The sequence below is a fragment of the Mustela nigripes genome, chromosome X (genome assembly GCF_022355385.1).
Source record: "Mustela nigripes isolate SB6536 chromosome X, MUSNIG.SB6536, whole genome shotgun sequence".
Classification (NCBI taxonomy): domain Eukaryota; kingdom Metazoa; phylum Chordata; class Mammalia; order Carnivora; family Mustelidae; genus Mustela; species Mustela nigripes.
The window spans coordinates 90,535,102-90,549,618 of NC_081575.1; the positions used below are offsets into that span (position 1 = coordinate 90,535,102).

The window sequence follows — 14,517 nt, forward strand, 5'->3', positions numbered from 1 at the left end:
AAAGCTAAACTCAGAGTGCACACAGTGGCCCCCTAGAACTGTGTCTTAGATTGAACAGACTGGGTGCTCCCGCCCCTTCTCCACCTCCTCGTATCCCTGCCGACTTCTCACCACCCTTAAGCCCCTCCCCTTCCATGAGCAACTTCTGGTGGAATCATCTTGTTGGCTATCCCAGACTTCGATTTCTGGGACCAGCAAACATCAGGTTCTGTGCTTAGCTCCTCACTGCACACCAACCATGAGCGACCGTATCTGCCAGAATTTTTCTGCCAAGGTGGAGGCCGCACTCCAGCACCTCATCAACCTGCATCTGCAGGCCTCCTCCACCTACCTCTATCTGCGCTTTTATTTTGAAGGTAACGATGTAGCTCTGAACGGCATGGGCCGCTTCTTCCAAGAGTTGGCTGAGGAGAAGCAGAAAGGTGCCCGGTGTTTCTTGAAGATGCAAAGCCAGTGGAGCGACTTCCCCGTTCTCCCGGATGAGCAGAAGCTGTCCGAAGATGAGTGGCTTAGCAGCGTGGATGCTATGGAAGCTGCGATGGTCTTGGAGAAGAGCCTGAACCAGGCCCTTCTGGATCTGCATGCCCTGGGTGCTGCCAACGCAGATCCTCATCTCTGTGATTTTCTGGAGAGCCACTTCCTGGAAGAGGAGATGAAGATCATCAAGAGGATGGGTGACCACCTAACTAACCTCCGCAGGCTGGCCAACCCCCAAGGGGGGCTGAGTGAGTATCTCTTCGGAAAGCTCACCCTGAAGTCTGATGAGGAGACTCCTGCGCCCAGCAGTCTTTGAGCAACCCATCCGCCTGCCTTCCCTGGTGTGGAGATTTCTGCTGGAGCCTCTTTCTCCAGCCAGGAGGCAACTTTTTAACCATGATGAAACCCTTGGCCAAGTTGTGAGATCAAATAGAAACAAAAAAGGTTCTTTGTGCTGAGGGGGAAAAAAAGCTAGGCTGCAGGGGGTGGGAGGGATATGCAGAATAGGATGGAGGATTTGTAGTATGTTTAATTCTCTAGATTTTCAAAAGAAAATGTACCTAACTTTTGTGAATTTTCTGTATATGTTGAGGATCTATGTTCAAGAAAAATGAACTTACCTATTCATAAGATGCATACAATTTTAGAGGTTTTAGAATTTCTCTGAAACCATTCTCGGTACTAGACTAAGCTTCATTGTTTTAAAATTTACCTTTGATTCTGCCTAGCAGAGGAGATAGCTGAGTACCTTGACCATATCATCTTGTGCCCTCCCCCAACCTTCAAACTCATGATAAAATCAATTTTCCTGGTTTTTAAGTTGCTGTGATGCCATCTGGTATATTGAATATAATAAGAAAAAGCCCTGCGAAATTCATCTTTGTGTCTCCAATTAGGTTGCTACTAAGAACACTGATTATTACATCATGCACTGACCTCTTTAGGAAGCCTCTCAGGAGAAATTTCTTTCTGGTCTTAGTATTAGGAATAAGAGTTCTTCGCTTGGGTAATTGGTTTGTTTTTGTTTTATGGACACTGTAAATGATGTAACTAATTAAGTTTCCTTTTCTGACTGCCTGTGAGAAAGCTTAGAGCGAAATTTGTGGTCCACCCAGAATAAAAAAGTAGGATTGTATAAGCATTTTTACACAGGCTTCATTTCTGATTCTGCTGTTACTAATTTCTTGGTGTATGTTATGGATCCTTTTAAGCCATCTTAAGCCCTTTCTAGAACAAGGTTGTGTATAAATAGATAAATAAACTTTAAATATGCTGATTTAAAAATGGCTCTGCAGTTCATTTCAGAGAAAAGAGAAGATAACTTTCAGGAAGCACTAACAGAGCCCAAGTGATTAGAATGGAGGTGGGTCAAGATGGAGGTTAAATTCCAGAAGCCAAGAGAAAGAGAAGCAGTAAAATATGGCATTCCTTTAAAAACGTTCTTCATTTTTCTGGTGAGTTCTTTTCTATGAAATGCACACATTTGTGTCCCACAGATACCAATATAATAATTGTGTATTATTTTCCTTGCACTTTGCAAACCTGGAATTATAACTTGTTCTCAAACCACAGAAGTGAAAAAAAAAATCAATTCTTTTCCTACAGCACCTTTCCTTCCTGGAGCAGGAAGACCAAAGGCATACTATCATTTCTTTTATCTTACAAGGGTCAGAGGCATATGAAGAATATTTTACAGAGATTGGGACAATTTTTCTGCTCAGTTAAGGAGAAAACCTTATCTTCCTGTTTTCATGCAAAGTTTTTTGATAATAAAAAAGAATATACTGGAAAAGTTATTCCTGAAGAAAAGAATTTTGCCCATTTGCTTGTAGTTGGCAGTAAGAGATATAAGGAAGCAGTTAACAATTTTCAGATTTGAATTAAAGCTTGGATCTCTGTACTTAAAATATGCACTTAAAATTATTTTCAAATTAGTGATCAAACTAAACACATTAATCAGAATGAAAAAACCACCTAATATTGTGAAATCAAATGAAAGACTGTAATCTGAGGTAGATTATTTAGGTAGAAAGATACATTTATTTCCAAATAATCACATCATATTTGTCATTACTTATTAGTGTCCTTCAATGTCAAGAATGAGACCGTTAAGAGGAAGCTTTATGAAGTCTCCCAAATAGGCTGAAATTATCTTTGGTCATCACATAATTCTTGGAAAATAGCAACTTGCAGGGCAGACAATAAATGATTCAAAGACATATGGACAACATATTAGTTTTGCTTTTAAAAATGACAAGGTTCTTGGCAAGTTTATTTGTGGAAAAATGAGGAGTTGATAACATTAAAACTCTAGAGATTAATTTGGAAACAGGTCCCACAGTGATTTCCTTTATGGCTAACCACACAGTGTGTGTGTGTGTGTGCACGCGCACACACATGCAGACTTGCACAGAGTTATAATAAATGATTCCTATAGGCTATGACAAAATTCCTTATATTAGGGGAGTGTGGGTGGCTCAGTTGGTTAAGCGTCTGCCTTTGGCTCAGGTCATGATTCCAGGGGAGAGTTTGCTTCTCCTTCTCCCTCTGCCTCTTCTCCCCCCCACCCCACTTATGCCCCCCCCCCAAATAAATAAATAAAATCTTTAAGAAGAAGAAGAAGAAGTATGAGGCCTAGGAGATAAAGGTCTTCTGAGAATGGCTGCAGGCACACTCTGCCAGATCTAAAGTGTTCAGTTTCTTGTCTCAGTACTTATAGTTTTCATGTAGCTCCCCTTCCCTGGTAGGCCCTTCACATAACCCTCTTCACCAAATCAAACTCAGTCTACCTTTCAGCCTTGTTTAAATTTGCCTTCTGTGAAATCTTTCCTGATGAACCTGAACCACTCCTTTGGCAAGGATTCATCTTCTCTTAGTTGTGTTATGATACCCACTAGATTATAGGCAAGTTGGCGTCTGAAATACAGGTAGCATGGTGGTTGACCAGTGGGCTCTGGGCCAGACTGCTGGTGTTCAGATCCTGCCTCTACTCTGACTCATCATAGTCTAGTCTCTTCACCTTTCTTGGTCCCAGCTTCCTCATCTGACAAACTGGACAGGATTATGATAAAGACAGTACTACCCAACTCATAGATTTTAGGGAAGATTAAGAAACAGAGAATAAAAACTCTATGATGTGGCCTAGCACATTCTAAATACACAATAATCATTAGCTATCCTTATCCGCTGACTTTGTAAACCAACAAGCTTCATAAAGAGCTGTGATAGCAACATCTCAAGTTTGCTTCTCAGTTTTAGAAAGATAGACAACTGTAGATTCTAGAATCTTCCTTAATGTCGTCATTCCTCTCTCTAAGTAGGCCCTATGTGTAGAAGTAAAATGTAGGAACTTTCTCATTTCTTGGATGTGATGTTCAGTGAGTAGGAAGGGGGAGAAAATGAAGGATGACCATTCTCTCTTCAGCCCGATAAGCGAAGCCACCTTATTGAGGACCTGGGATTCATTGTTTTAATTACCATGCTGCTAAAAACAGGCATGACAGCATTTGAACCTTTCTCTCAGGAAGGACAAGCCACACAAAGGGGTCATTTCAGAGCTGAAGCTATTTAGCTGCTGGCTGCTACACTTTGCATAGTTTCCAATTCTTCTCTGCCCACTCTTCACCCACACATCCTCCTCCTTCCACTTCTTGGTCGCCTTGGATATTCAGCATGAGGGAGCAGAGACTGAATAGGCACAGTCAAAACCCCAGGCATCGCTGAGGCCTTGAACTTCTTTATTCTAGGGCCTGTTGAAAACTCTAGTTTTGGGGGAAACTGTGCAGTTGACTGTTTCTCTCCACAGAGATGTATACTCTTAAAGGGTTGGGCTAAAAATGCTACTTCTTTTGAAGAGGAAAACATGTTTACTACATTCGTGTCATGTCATTTATCTCCCTAAGCCATTTATCCACCTTGATGAATAATTTAATCCTCACAGTAATAATGAAGCAGGCACTAATACATGGGGAATTTGATGGGAGCAGGGGGCAACACATTAGGAAAGAGTTTGAATTAATAAAAGGTTTCAGCTAAGTGTAAATTCTTTAGGAAGCAGACATCTTCCTCAGGATCTTAGCAATTCTGATGGTTAAATTAGGGATCATAAGAAGAAACAGAGATAAGTCTACATTTCACCAGGAGACCTCAGAGACTGCCACCTGCACAAGGTGTACAGTTGAAGTGTGGGAGATGTGGGTAGAGGTGATTATGCTGGGATTTAGAATCAAGCACAGACACCTGCTAAAAATTCATACCTTGAGTCTAATAATGAGAGAACATCAGACAGATCTGAATGGAGGGGTGTTCTACAAAACAACTTATCTGTAATCTCAAAAGCGTGAAGGTCAAGAAAGGCAGAGAAAGACTGAGGAATTGTCCCCAGTTAAAGAACTACAAAGCATTAACAACGAAATGCATGAGCCTGGGCTGGATCTGTGTAGGCGAGAAAAAAAAAACAACAATGAATAATATTTTCACTTGATATGGTATTATACCAACATTAAATTTCCCAATTTGAGTAATTGCATGGTAGTTAAGAGGCAGAATGTTTTTCCTTGTAGAAAACACACACTATAAAGTATTTAGGGGTGGCTGGGTCCACTTTATCCATGTTGCATATAGTTAAGAAAGAAATCTGGGACTCTGTATGAAGGGTAAACTGATGTTACAATGTTTCTGTAAGTTTGAAATAGTATCTAATTAAATTGTCCCACAAAAGTCAATCACAGATAAATTAGTCCTTTAACTACTGCATATGGCATAGTACCTAACTTATACTAAGTGCTCAAAAGTAATTTGTTGAATAAATCTGTAATAGCTTTCAGATGACCCTGGTGAACTTAAATTTCTAGTCACAGGGCTGCATAAACAATTTAACTACCGGAACATTCCATTCATTTTTCTTCCTGAATATAAATTATATACTTACATATTTCTTATCTCTCATCCCCAAAAAGGATGTCAACAACTATTTTTTTTTTAAAGAGTGGCCAGAACAGAGAGACGAGGAAAAGGAAATCTTATCATTTTATCACTACACGAATGATAGTGCTGCTGGATTGAGTATTTTAATTTTTTCAGACCTTATAGTTTTTTTTTTTTAATCTTCCAAGGAGAATCTGGGCTACTTGCTTTTCCAGTGAAAAAAATTCTTTCTTGCTGCTATTATATGCCTTTAGTACTACGCAGAACTTCAGGATTTAAAACTCCCATCAATTTGAAATATAGAACAGGATGGAAGATTCAGTTTGATTTTCTTTTTTATTCCCTTCTTTTCAATTCTCATTCCACACTTGTGAATATTAACAACACCTGTACTTAGAAACTTTCTTTTGGGCCTTCCTTTCCACTCATCACAAAGAGCATTCTCTGATGTTCTAAACTTACCAGAGGTTTATAACTAGTCCCCAGTATTATTATAAGCCTGTCAAATGATGTTCATAGCCAGGCCATTTTGTTCTGTGAAACATCAACAATCTCACAGAATACTGAACTCAGATACAATTACTCTGCAATCATGATAAAATGAAACAAAACGAGGAGGTCATTTCATAATTTTGTCTAAGCACAGACAAAATCAGTGACCATACCTTCACAAAATACCCAGTCATAGCATTGCCCATGCTTTCTGACAGCATCTAATCTAGAGAAAATCTCTGCTTCCTTTGTCCCTCCCAAAATCATCTATCAAAAGCCCAAATCTTATCATAGTCTCTTTCAAACATACCCTTGTTGAGATACCCCAAAGTCCCTCATGATGTGTGTTCTCTTTCTGCAATGAGTAAAATTCTGCTTTGTTTACTTATGGGTGTGTTTTTTGATTTTTTAACATTTATTTTTAAATTATAGTTGATATACAATGTCGTATTTGATTCAGGTGCACTAGTGATTCAATAATTCTGTAAGTTATGAAGTGCTCACCACAATAGGTATAGTCACCATCCGTCACGATACAACACTGTTATTAAATTATTGACTATATCCCCTATGCTGTACTTTTCACTCCTGTGACTTACTTATTTTATAACTGCAAGTTTGTACCTCTTAATCCCCTTGACCTATTTTGCCCATCCCTCTCCTCCTTCTCCTTTGGCAACCCTCAGTTTCTTCTCTATTTATGGGTCTGTTTCTGTTTTTGTTTTGTTTTTTAAGTTCAACAGTGAAATCCTATGGTATTTGTCTTCTCTGTCTGACTTATTTCACTTAGGATAATGCCCTCTAGGTTCACCTATTGTTCTAAATGGCAAGATCTTGTTCTTTTTATGAATAAGATTTCAGTGTGTGGGGGAAGGTATACACCACATCTTTTTCCATCCATCTGTAGGTGGGCTCTTAGGTTGTTTCCATATCTTGGCAATTGTAAACAGTGCTGCAATGAACCTAACAGTGCATATAGCTTTTCAAACTAGTGTTTCCATGGTCTTTCTATTCTTAATGTTTTGAGGAACTTCCATACTGTCTTCCCCAATGGTTGTACCAACTTGCATTGTGCATGGGGGTTCACAACAGTCAACAGGGGTTCCTTTCTTTCCACATCCTTGCCAACACTTACATCCTGTCTTTTTGAGTCTCATCATTCTGACAGGCGTAAAGTGATATTTTATTGTATTTCTGATTTATAGTCATTTCCCTGATGACTAGTGATGTGAGCAACTTTTCATGTGTCTGTTGGCCATCTGGATGTCTTCTCTGGAAAAACGTCCATTCAGGTCTTCTGCACATTTTTAAGCTGGATTATTTTCTTTTTTTGGTGTTGAATTGTTTAAGTTCTTTATATATTTTCAATTTTAACCCGTTAGCAGATTTATCATTTGCAGTCACCTTCCCCCATTCAGTAGACTGACTTGTCGTTTTGCTGATAGTTTCCTTTGCTGTGCAAAAGCCTTTTATTTTGGTGTCGTCCCAGTAGTTTATTTTTGCTTTTGTTCTCTCTTGTCTCAGGAGACATATCCACGAATATGTTGCCAAGGCCAACATCAAAGAGACTACTGTTTATATTTTCTTTCAGGAGTTTTAAGTTTCAGGTCTCACATTTAGGTCTTCAGTTCATTTTGAATTTATTTTTGTGTATGGTTTAAAAAAGTGGCCCAGTTTCATTCTTTTACATGTAGCTATCCAGTTTTCCCAGCACCATTTACTGAAGAGACTGTCTTTTCCCTGTTGCATATTCTTGCCTCCTGTCATAGATTAATTGACCATGTAAGTGCCAGTTTATTTCTGGGTTCTCTATGCTATTCCACTGACCTATGTGTCTATTTTTGTGCAAGCACTATAGATATGTTTTTGGTCATCTTTGCCTGAAGGACAATGACACCCTATTCTGGGGGAATATGCTCTACTCAAACTATAAGTATTTGAGCGGTATTATCAGAAGTGTCCAAAGCAGGTATGTCCAACCTCTTGTTTCACATAATCAGGAAGTATTTATTGGTCATGTTCATTTACTCATTCAAAAAATATCTGTTAAGCATTTGCTCTATACCAGGCACTGAACTAAGTGTGGCAGATAAAGAAATGTATGATATGGTTTATTTTCTCAGTGAGCTCACATTCTGGTAGTCAAGACTAACACATAAAAATATAGCTTCAGTACAATGTGATAAATTGTGTAGTAGAGGTAAGAGTCAGGTAGTGGTTTGCAAAAGAGGACAAGATTACTCTACTTGGGTGGAACATGGAACACTTTTATGAAAGAAGAGTTACTTAGCTCATCTTGAAAGATGATAGGTGTTGACAAGGGAATAAAAGATATTCTAAGCACTTGAGGTAAATGGAATAACTGAAGTGCCTGAAATGAAAAAGTGGGCCACAGAAAGAAGTCTGGAGAGAACATCTGGGCAAGGCCTAGGTCATCATGGTGGACTTAGTGGATTTAATCTTGCAGTAGCAAGGAGCTGGCCAGAATTTATGGAGGAAGCAATACAAATACAAGCTTTGTCCCGTGCATTCAGAGTTTCTGTTCCTGTTAGTGAATGAAACTGACACATAAAAAACAATCACAAGCAATATAGAATAAGAGCACCCACGTCCTCTTCATGTACCCTGGAAATTGTTTGTAAATCGTTCCCATACAGCCCCTTGCCAAAGGGCACTCTGGCAGTGGGAGTATACTTGGCCTGTATGTGGGAGAATGGAGAAGTGCCCAGTGTTAACTCTCATCCCTTTCCTCACAGTGACCTTGAACTGATAAGGGATGGAAGTTAGCATATAAATATCTCAGTGTCCTCAGCTCTCAGTAGGACAATTCTGAAGCATGTTTTACAAAGTATCTCAGGAAGTACTCAGTGAGATGGAGACTGGGTTGCCCACAGCAGTAACCCCTTCCTTCCTTCCTTCCTTCCTTCGCTTTGCTTCCAGAGATCACACTTCTTCTCCCAATAAACTACTTGTACCCAAACCTTTGCTCAGGGTCTGCATTTTCACAACCACAAACTAAGACAAAAATGAAGGAATAACTCATGTGTTATAGTCTCTATTGGCTCTAGGAAGTTCTGGAAAACCCCATTATTTTCTACTTTTACCCTCTAACCAGTATGCCTCCCTCTTCTGCCCATCCCCCACCTTGCCCCTAGATAACAGTCTACCCTTATGGTATTGATGGCTCTGGGGGAAAGCTCTGACTCCCATGCAAAACTGCTTCTTTTACTCTGCTCTCAGCCAGGCAAGTGAGTTGGCTGCCTTTCAACTTTCAAATAAATTGTCACATTTAGGGTGGCCACTGAGACCATTACCAGCCTCTGTAACTTCTAAATATTCATAAGTACAACAGCTGGGGCTTGGTAAACACATTTTTCCAGACGGTGGTCACTTGGAATTCTCTGAGTAATGACAGCCTTATATTGGAATCAACTACGGATTTATTCATCTAAACATCCAGGTCATGGACACACTGAGACTTGAGAAAAACATTTGCGCCTATTTCTCTGAAGCAAATATTAATGAACCGAATTTCTATTCTTGAGTCAGCTCACATTCCAATTATTATTAGCTGCTTACATCAGTAAACTTGTATTTTAACATGACACCTGTTGCAAAGAGGATCATGTTTCTTTATGCCTATAAAAACAATTTAAAACTCCATGAGCAGTCAAAATTTGACATTAAATGTGTTCCTATAACAGCATTGACTGGAAAATCTTTTGTGGCACGAAGAGATAGAGTGTGAAGTAAAACCAAAAAAACAAATCGGAATATGATGCCTTTTGAAATGACTGGCCAAAAACTAGTAAGAACTTTTAAAGTATTTATTAAAAAAGCAATTTAGTAAATTAGCAGATTATAAAATCATATTAAAAATCATTATTTTGATTGGTGGTAAATGGATACATACTCTTCTTTAAATGGGTATATATTTTATTAAAACTCATTGAACTATACACTTAAAATCTGTGCATTTTGTTGCATATAAGTTATACCTTAATAAAGTTGATTAAAATTAATAAACTTGAAATATACCAATGATAGTGTGTTAGAAAATATAATGGAAGTGAAGACCCTTTTAAAACAGCAAAGAATAACTGGAAACCTACATCACCTGAAATTAATGTAATGTGTATTAACTACTCAAATAAAAAAAGAAAAATAAATGAAAAGAGCAGAGAATAATCCAAAATAAATAAAATATAATTCCTTGATGAAAACTTATTTTTAAAAGTCTAAAACCTATATGGGAAAAATTATAAGACACTTCTGAAATACACAAAAACACATATGAAAAAATAAAAAGACATACTATGTTCTGCATTAGGAAAACTTATTGTCATTAAGGTATCAATTCCTCTTAAGTTAACTTCTAAGTTAACTTGACTATACTGACTGAATATTTAATAGTATTCAAAAATTATTGTTAATTTTTAGTGATATTGCAATTATATTAAAAATAATTCTTACTTTTTAGAGATCCAATTTGAGATATTTATGAATAAAATAATATGATTATCTGAGATTTGCTTAAAAAAAAACTCTGGGGGCGCCTAGGTGGCTCAGTGGGTTAAAGCCTCTGCCTTCAGCTCAGGTCATGATCTCAGGGTCCTGGGATTGAGCCCCGCATCGGGCTCTCTGCTCAGCAGGGCGCCTGCTTCCTCCTCTCTCTCTGCCTGCCTCTCTGCCTACTTGTGATCTCTGTCTGTCAAATAAATAAATAAAATCTTTAAAAAAAAACGCTGGTGGTAGAGAGAGGGGAGAAGTGGTTTAGAATATACGTGAATCACGATGGCCATGTGTTGATAACTGTTGAAACGTTGTAATGATGTAAGGAAGTTCATTATACTACTGTTCTTACTTTCCTGTATGTTTTTAAATTTTCATATTAAAGAGTTAAATAACATGTAATGTAATCTGTTTTTAAATAAATCAATTTCTATTTACAGATATTATAATTTTCTATTTTCTCTTTTTAGAATAATTGATCAAACAAAACCTCAAAATATAAACTAGTGTTTCCCAAGACCAAAATGCAAAGAAAGAGAGAAAGGAAAAAGAAAGGCAGGGAGGGGGAGAAGGAGGGACAGAAGGAGGCAGAGAGAGGTAAGAAAGAACATAGGTATATGACTCTGTGTGTGTGTGATTAAATAAAGGTGGAATATAGTGCAGATTTTGTTCTGTTTTTATTTATTGTCATTTTTATTTTCATTGAAGTATAGTTGACACACAGTGTTACATTAGTTTCAGGTGTACAATATAGTGGTTCAACAACTATATGTATGTTACGCTATGCTCTCCATGAGTGTAGTTACATCTGTCACCATTACTGTCACTATTACTTATGCTGTACCCTTTATCCCCATGACTTTCTTATTCCATAACTGGAAGCCTATTCCCCCCACTCCTCTTTACCTATTTTGTTTATCTCCCTACCCCCCACCCCTCTGGCAACCAGCAGTCTGTTCTCTATATTTAAGAGTCTATTTCTGCTTTTTTGTTTGTTTGTTCATTTGTTTTTTAGATTCCACATATAAGTGAAATCATATGAAATCTTTCTCTAACTTATTTCACTTAGCATAGTACTCTAGCTTCATCTGTGTTGTTGTAAATGGCAAGATCTCTTCCTTTTTTATGGCCAAATAATATTTAATTATATATTAATATATATGTATAACTTATATATATTATATATATAGATATATATGTGTGTATATATATATCACATTTTCTGTATTTATTCATCTATCAATGGACATTTGCATTAATTCCATATATTCTTAATTATGAACAGTACTATAATAAACAGAGGTTCATAAAGCTTTTCAAATTAGTGTTTTTGTTTTCTTTGGATTCATGCCCAGTAGTATAATTACTGGATCACATGGTATTTCTATTTTTAATTTTTAGAAGAACCTCCATACTGTTTTCTATGATGTCTGCACCAATTTACATTCCTACCAACAGTGCACGAGAGTTCCCTTTTCTCCACATCCTTGCCAGCACTTGATATTTCTTGTCTTTTTGATTCTAGCAATTCTGACAGGTGTAAGGTGAGATCTCATTATGGTTTTGATTTGCATTTCCCTGATAATGAGTGATGTTGAGCAGTTTTTTTGTGTCTGTTGGCCATCTGGATGTCTTCATTGGAAAAATGTCTATTCAGGTCCTCTCCCCATTTTTAATCAGATTATTTGTTTTTCTTGGTGTTGAACCATAAGTTCTTTATATATTTTTTATATTAATCTCTTATCATAAATATCATTTTCAAATATCTTCTTCCAGTCAGGAGATTTCCTTTTCATTTTGTTGGTGGTTTCCTCTGCTGCGCAAAAGCTTTTTATTTTGGTATAGTGCCAATAGTCTATTTTTGCTTTTGTTTCCCTTGCCTGAGGAGATGTGGCTAGAAAACTGTTGTGACAGCCGATATTGCACATATTTTCTTACTCTTGTAGATGCACAGTATGCATTAGCCACTGATTCTTAATCAGGCGAACATCAAAACTATCCAGAGAGTGATTTTTTTTTCTTATTCTCTACGTCTGGATGGAACCCAATCATCTGTGGTTTTTAAAAGTTCCCCAGGTGATTCTAATGTGTGTGTGTGTGTGTGTGGGTGTGTGTGTGTGTGTAGTGCCTAGAAAACTTCTGCCGTCAAGAAACTTGTTTATTATTGCTTACCTTGATATTTCCTTAAGTTACATGACCAAGGAACCCTTTGATCATATAACACCTGTTTAGATCTACCCAAACCAGTGTTAGTAACAGACTGCCTGATGCAAGTTGAGGCTTCCCTGAAGGCTATCTAAACGGTCGCATTTTGAATTGCACTATTTTTGAAACATATTCTGACTGTAAAATTTGCCGTTTGTAAGGCACAGGTTTCTGGGGATGAAAAGTGATTGCCAACTTAATTAAGTTGTGCCTTTGTATCCATGCAAATGATTCCATCAATTAGTAATATACTGATAATTTAAATGTGTTCTTAGTCCATATTTTTGGCAGTTTTCTCTCTCCCAAACCCACTCCCCTATCTCACCCCCACCTTTTAGCTCCAATACTTCACCTGAGTGAGATCAGTAAAATCTTTCCATCATCTTTATCACTCTTTAGTGGAAGACATAGATTTTGTGGAACCACCTTAAAAAATAGGCCCTGCCAATAGAATATTTATAGCTTTTACAGAGAAAGTTGAAGAAAATTGCTTTATATTGACCCCCCTCCCAATTAAAAGGCAAATGTCAATGGGAACAGAGCCCTTTGGGAATTAATGGTTGTTGCTACGGGTGACCAGCCATTCTGGCTTGCCAGTAACTGAACTGTTTCCTGGGACACAGGACATTCAGTGCTAAAATGAGAACAATCTCAGACAAATCAGGACAGTTGTTGTCAGCCACTTAAAGGATAAAGAAAAAGATGGAAAAGGTGTGTATTTTTCCCCGTGGGTCATTATGCAATTGCCTTTATGTTCTGGACTATTTCTACTGCTACTATCATTGTGGCTGGCTGTGCCTAAATGTTGTCCGTTCCATTGTATTACCTCTTCTTGCTGTGAAGGTTGGAGGGCTGCATTTTTTTAAAGATTCTGTTTATTTATTTGACAGAGAAATAGAGATCACAAGTAGGCAGAGAGACAGGCGGGGGGCGGGGGAGCAGGCTCCCTGCTGAGCAGAGAGCCCGATGTGGGGCTCGATCCCAGGGCCCTAAGATCATGACCTGAGCTGAAAGCAGAGGCTTAACCCACTGAGCCATCCAGGCGCCCCGAGGGCTGCATATTTTTAAATTTTACTTCTATCTTTTCTGCATTTTAATCTGTCATCCCATGGCAACAAGAGGAATAACGAGTTGGAGAAAGCATCCTTGGCTAATATCCATTTCCATGACAGCTGTGCTATATGTGGGTGGAGATGCAGGGGCAGAGACAGGCACATGTTGGGAAACATGATGTTGACTGGGAGACGCTGAACATATCTTTGCTTATCATTGTGCAATAAGCCAGCTGGTGCCTGATTTGCATTGCCCCTTATTGATGGATTAGTTGATCGAAGCAAGCACCAAACCACTTATTGTGGATGCGTTAAAAAATTCTTTACCCAATCCTCAGTCATAATTTATTTGCTGTTCACTTGGTTCTAAGGATACCAAGTACCAATCACCCTGGAAATGTAATGCTTTTCAGGCAGTTTATTGCCACTGCCCTAAGCTTTGCCCCATAGCTAAGTTTATTGGACTATCAAATCACCTGACATGATAGATTATTGGTTAGCATTTCCTTCGGTGAGTTGCTGAGTGGGGAGTTGCAAATGTTACACAGAATAGTAAGACTGACTCCTTTTCTGCTTTCCGGGCATCAGGTTTTTAAAACATTTTTCCCAGTTTCTGGGAGTCACAAATCCAGGCACAGCTTGGCTGAGTCCTCTAGCTCAGGATCTCTCATCAACTGCAATCAAGATGTAGACTGCCGGGGCGCCTGGGTGGCTCAGTCCTTAAGTGTCTGCCTTTGGCTCAGGTCATGATTCCAGGGTTCTGGGATCGAGTCCTGCATCAGGCTCCCTGCTTGGCAGGAAGCCTGCTTCTCCCTCTCCCACTCCCTCTGCTTGTGTTCCCTCTCTCGCTGTG

The 14,517-nt window shown here is 38.4% G+C and overlaps 1 protein-coding gene across 1 annotated transcript; it reads left to right on the forward strand.

The window, feature by feature from the left end:
* The first annotated feature begins 226 nt into the window (after positions 1-226).
* On the forward strand, positions 227-846 carry LOC132006928 (ferritin light chain-like). The gene has a single exon (XM_059385048.1). It carries the CDS (start codon positions 239-241, stop codon positions 791-793), a length of 555 nt encoding a protein of 184 aa, XP_059241031.1. The 5' UTR covers positions 227-238; the 3' UTR covers positions 794-846.
* Positions 847-14,517: the final 13,671 nt, after the last annotated feature.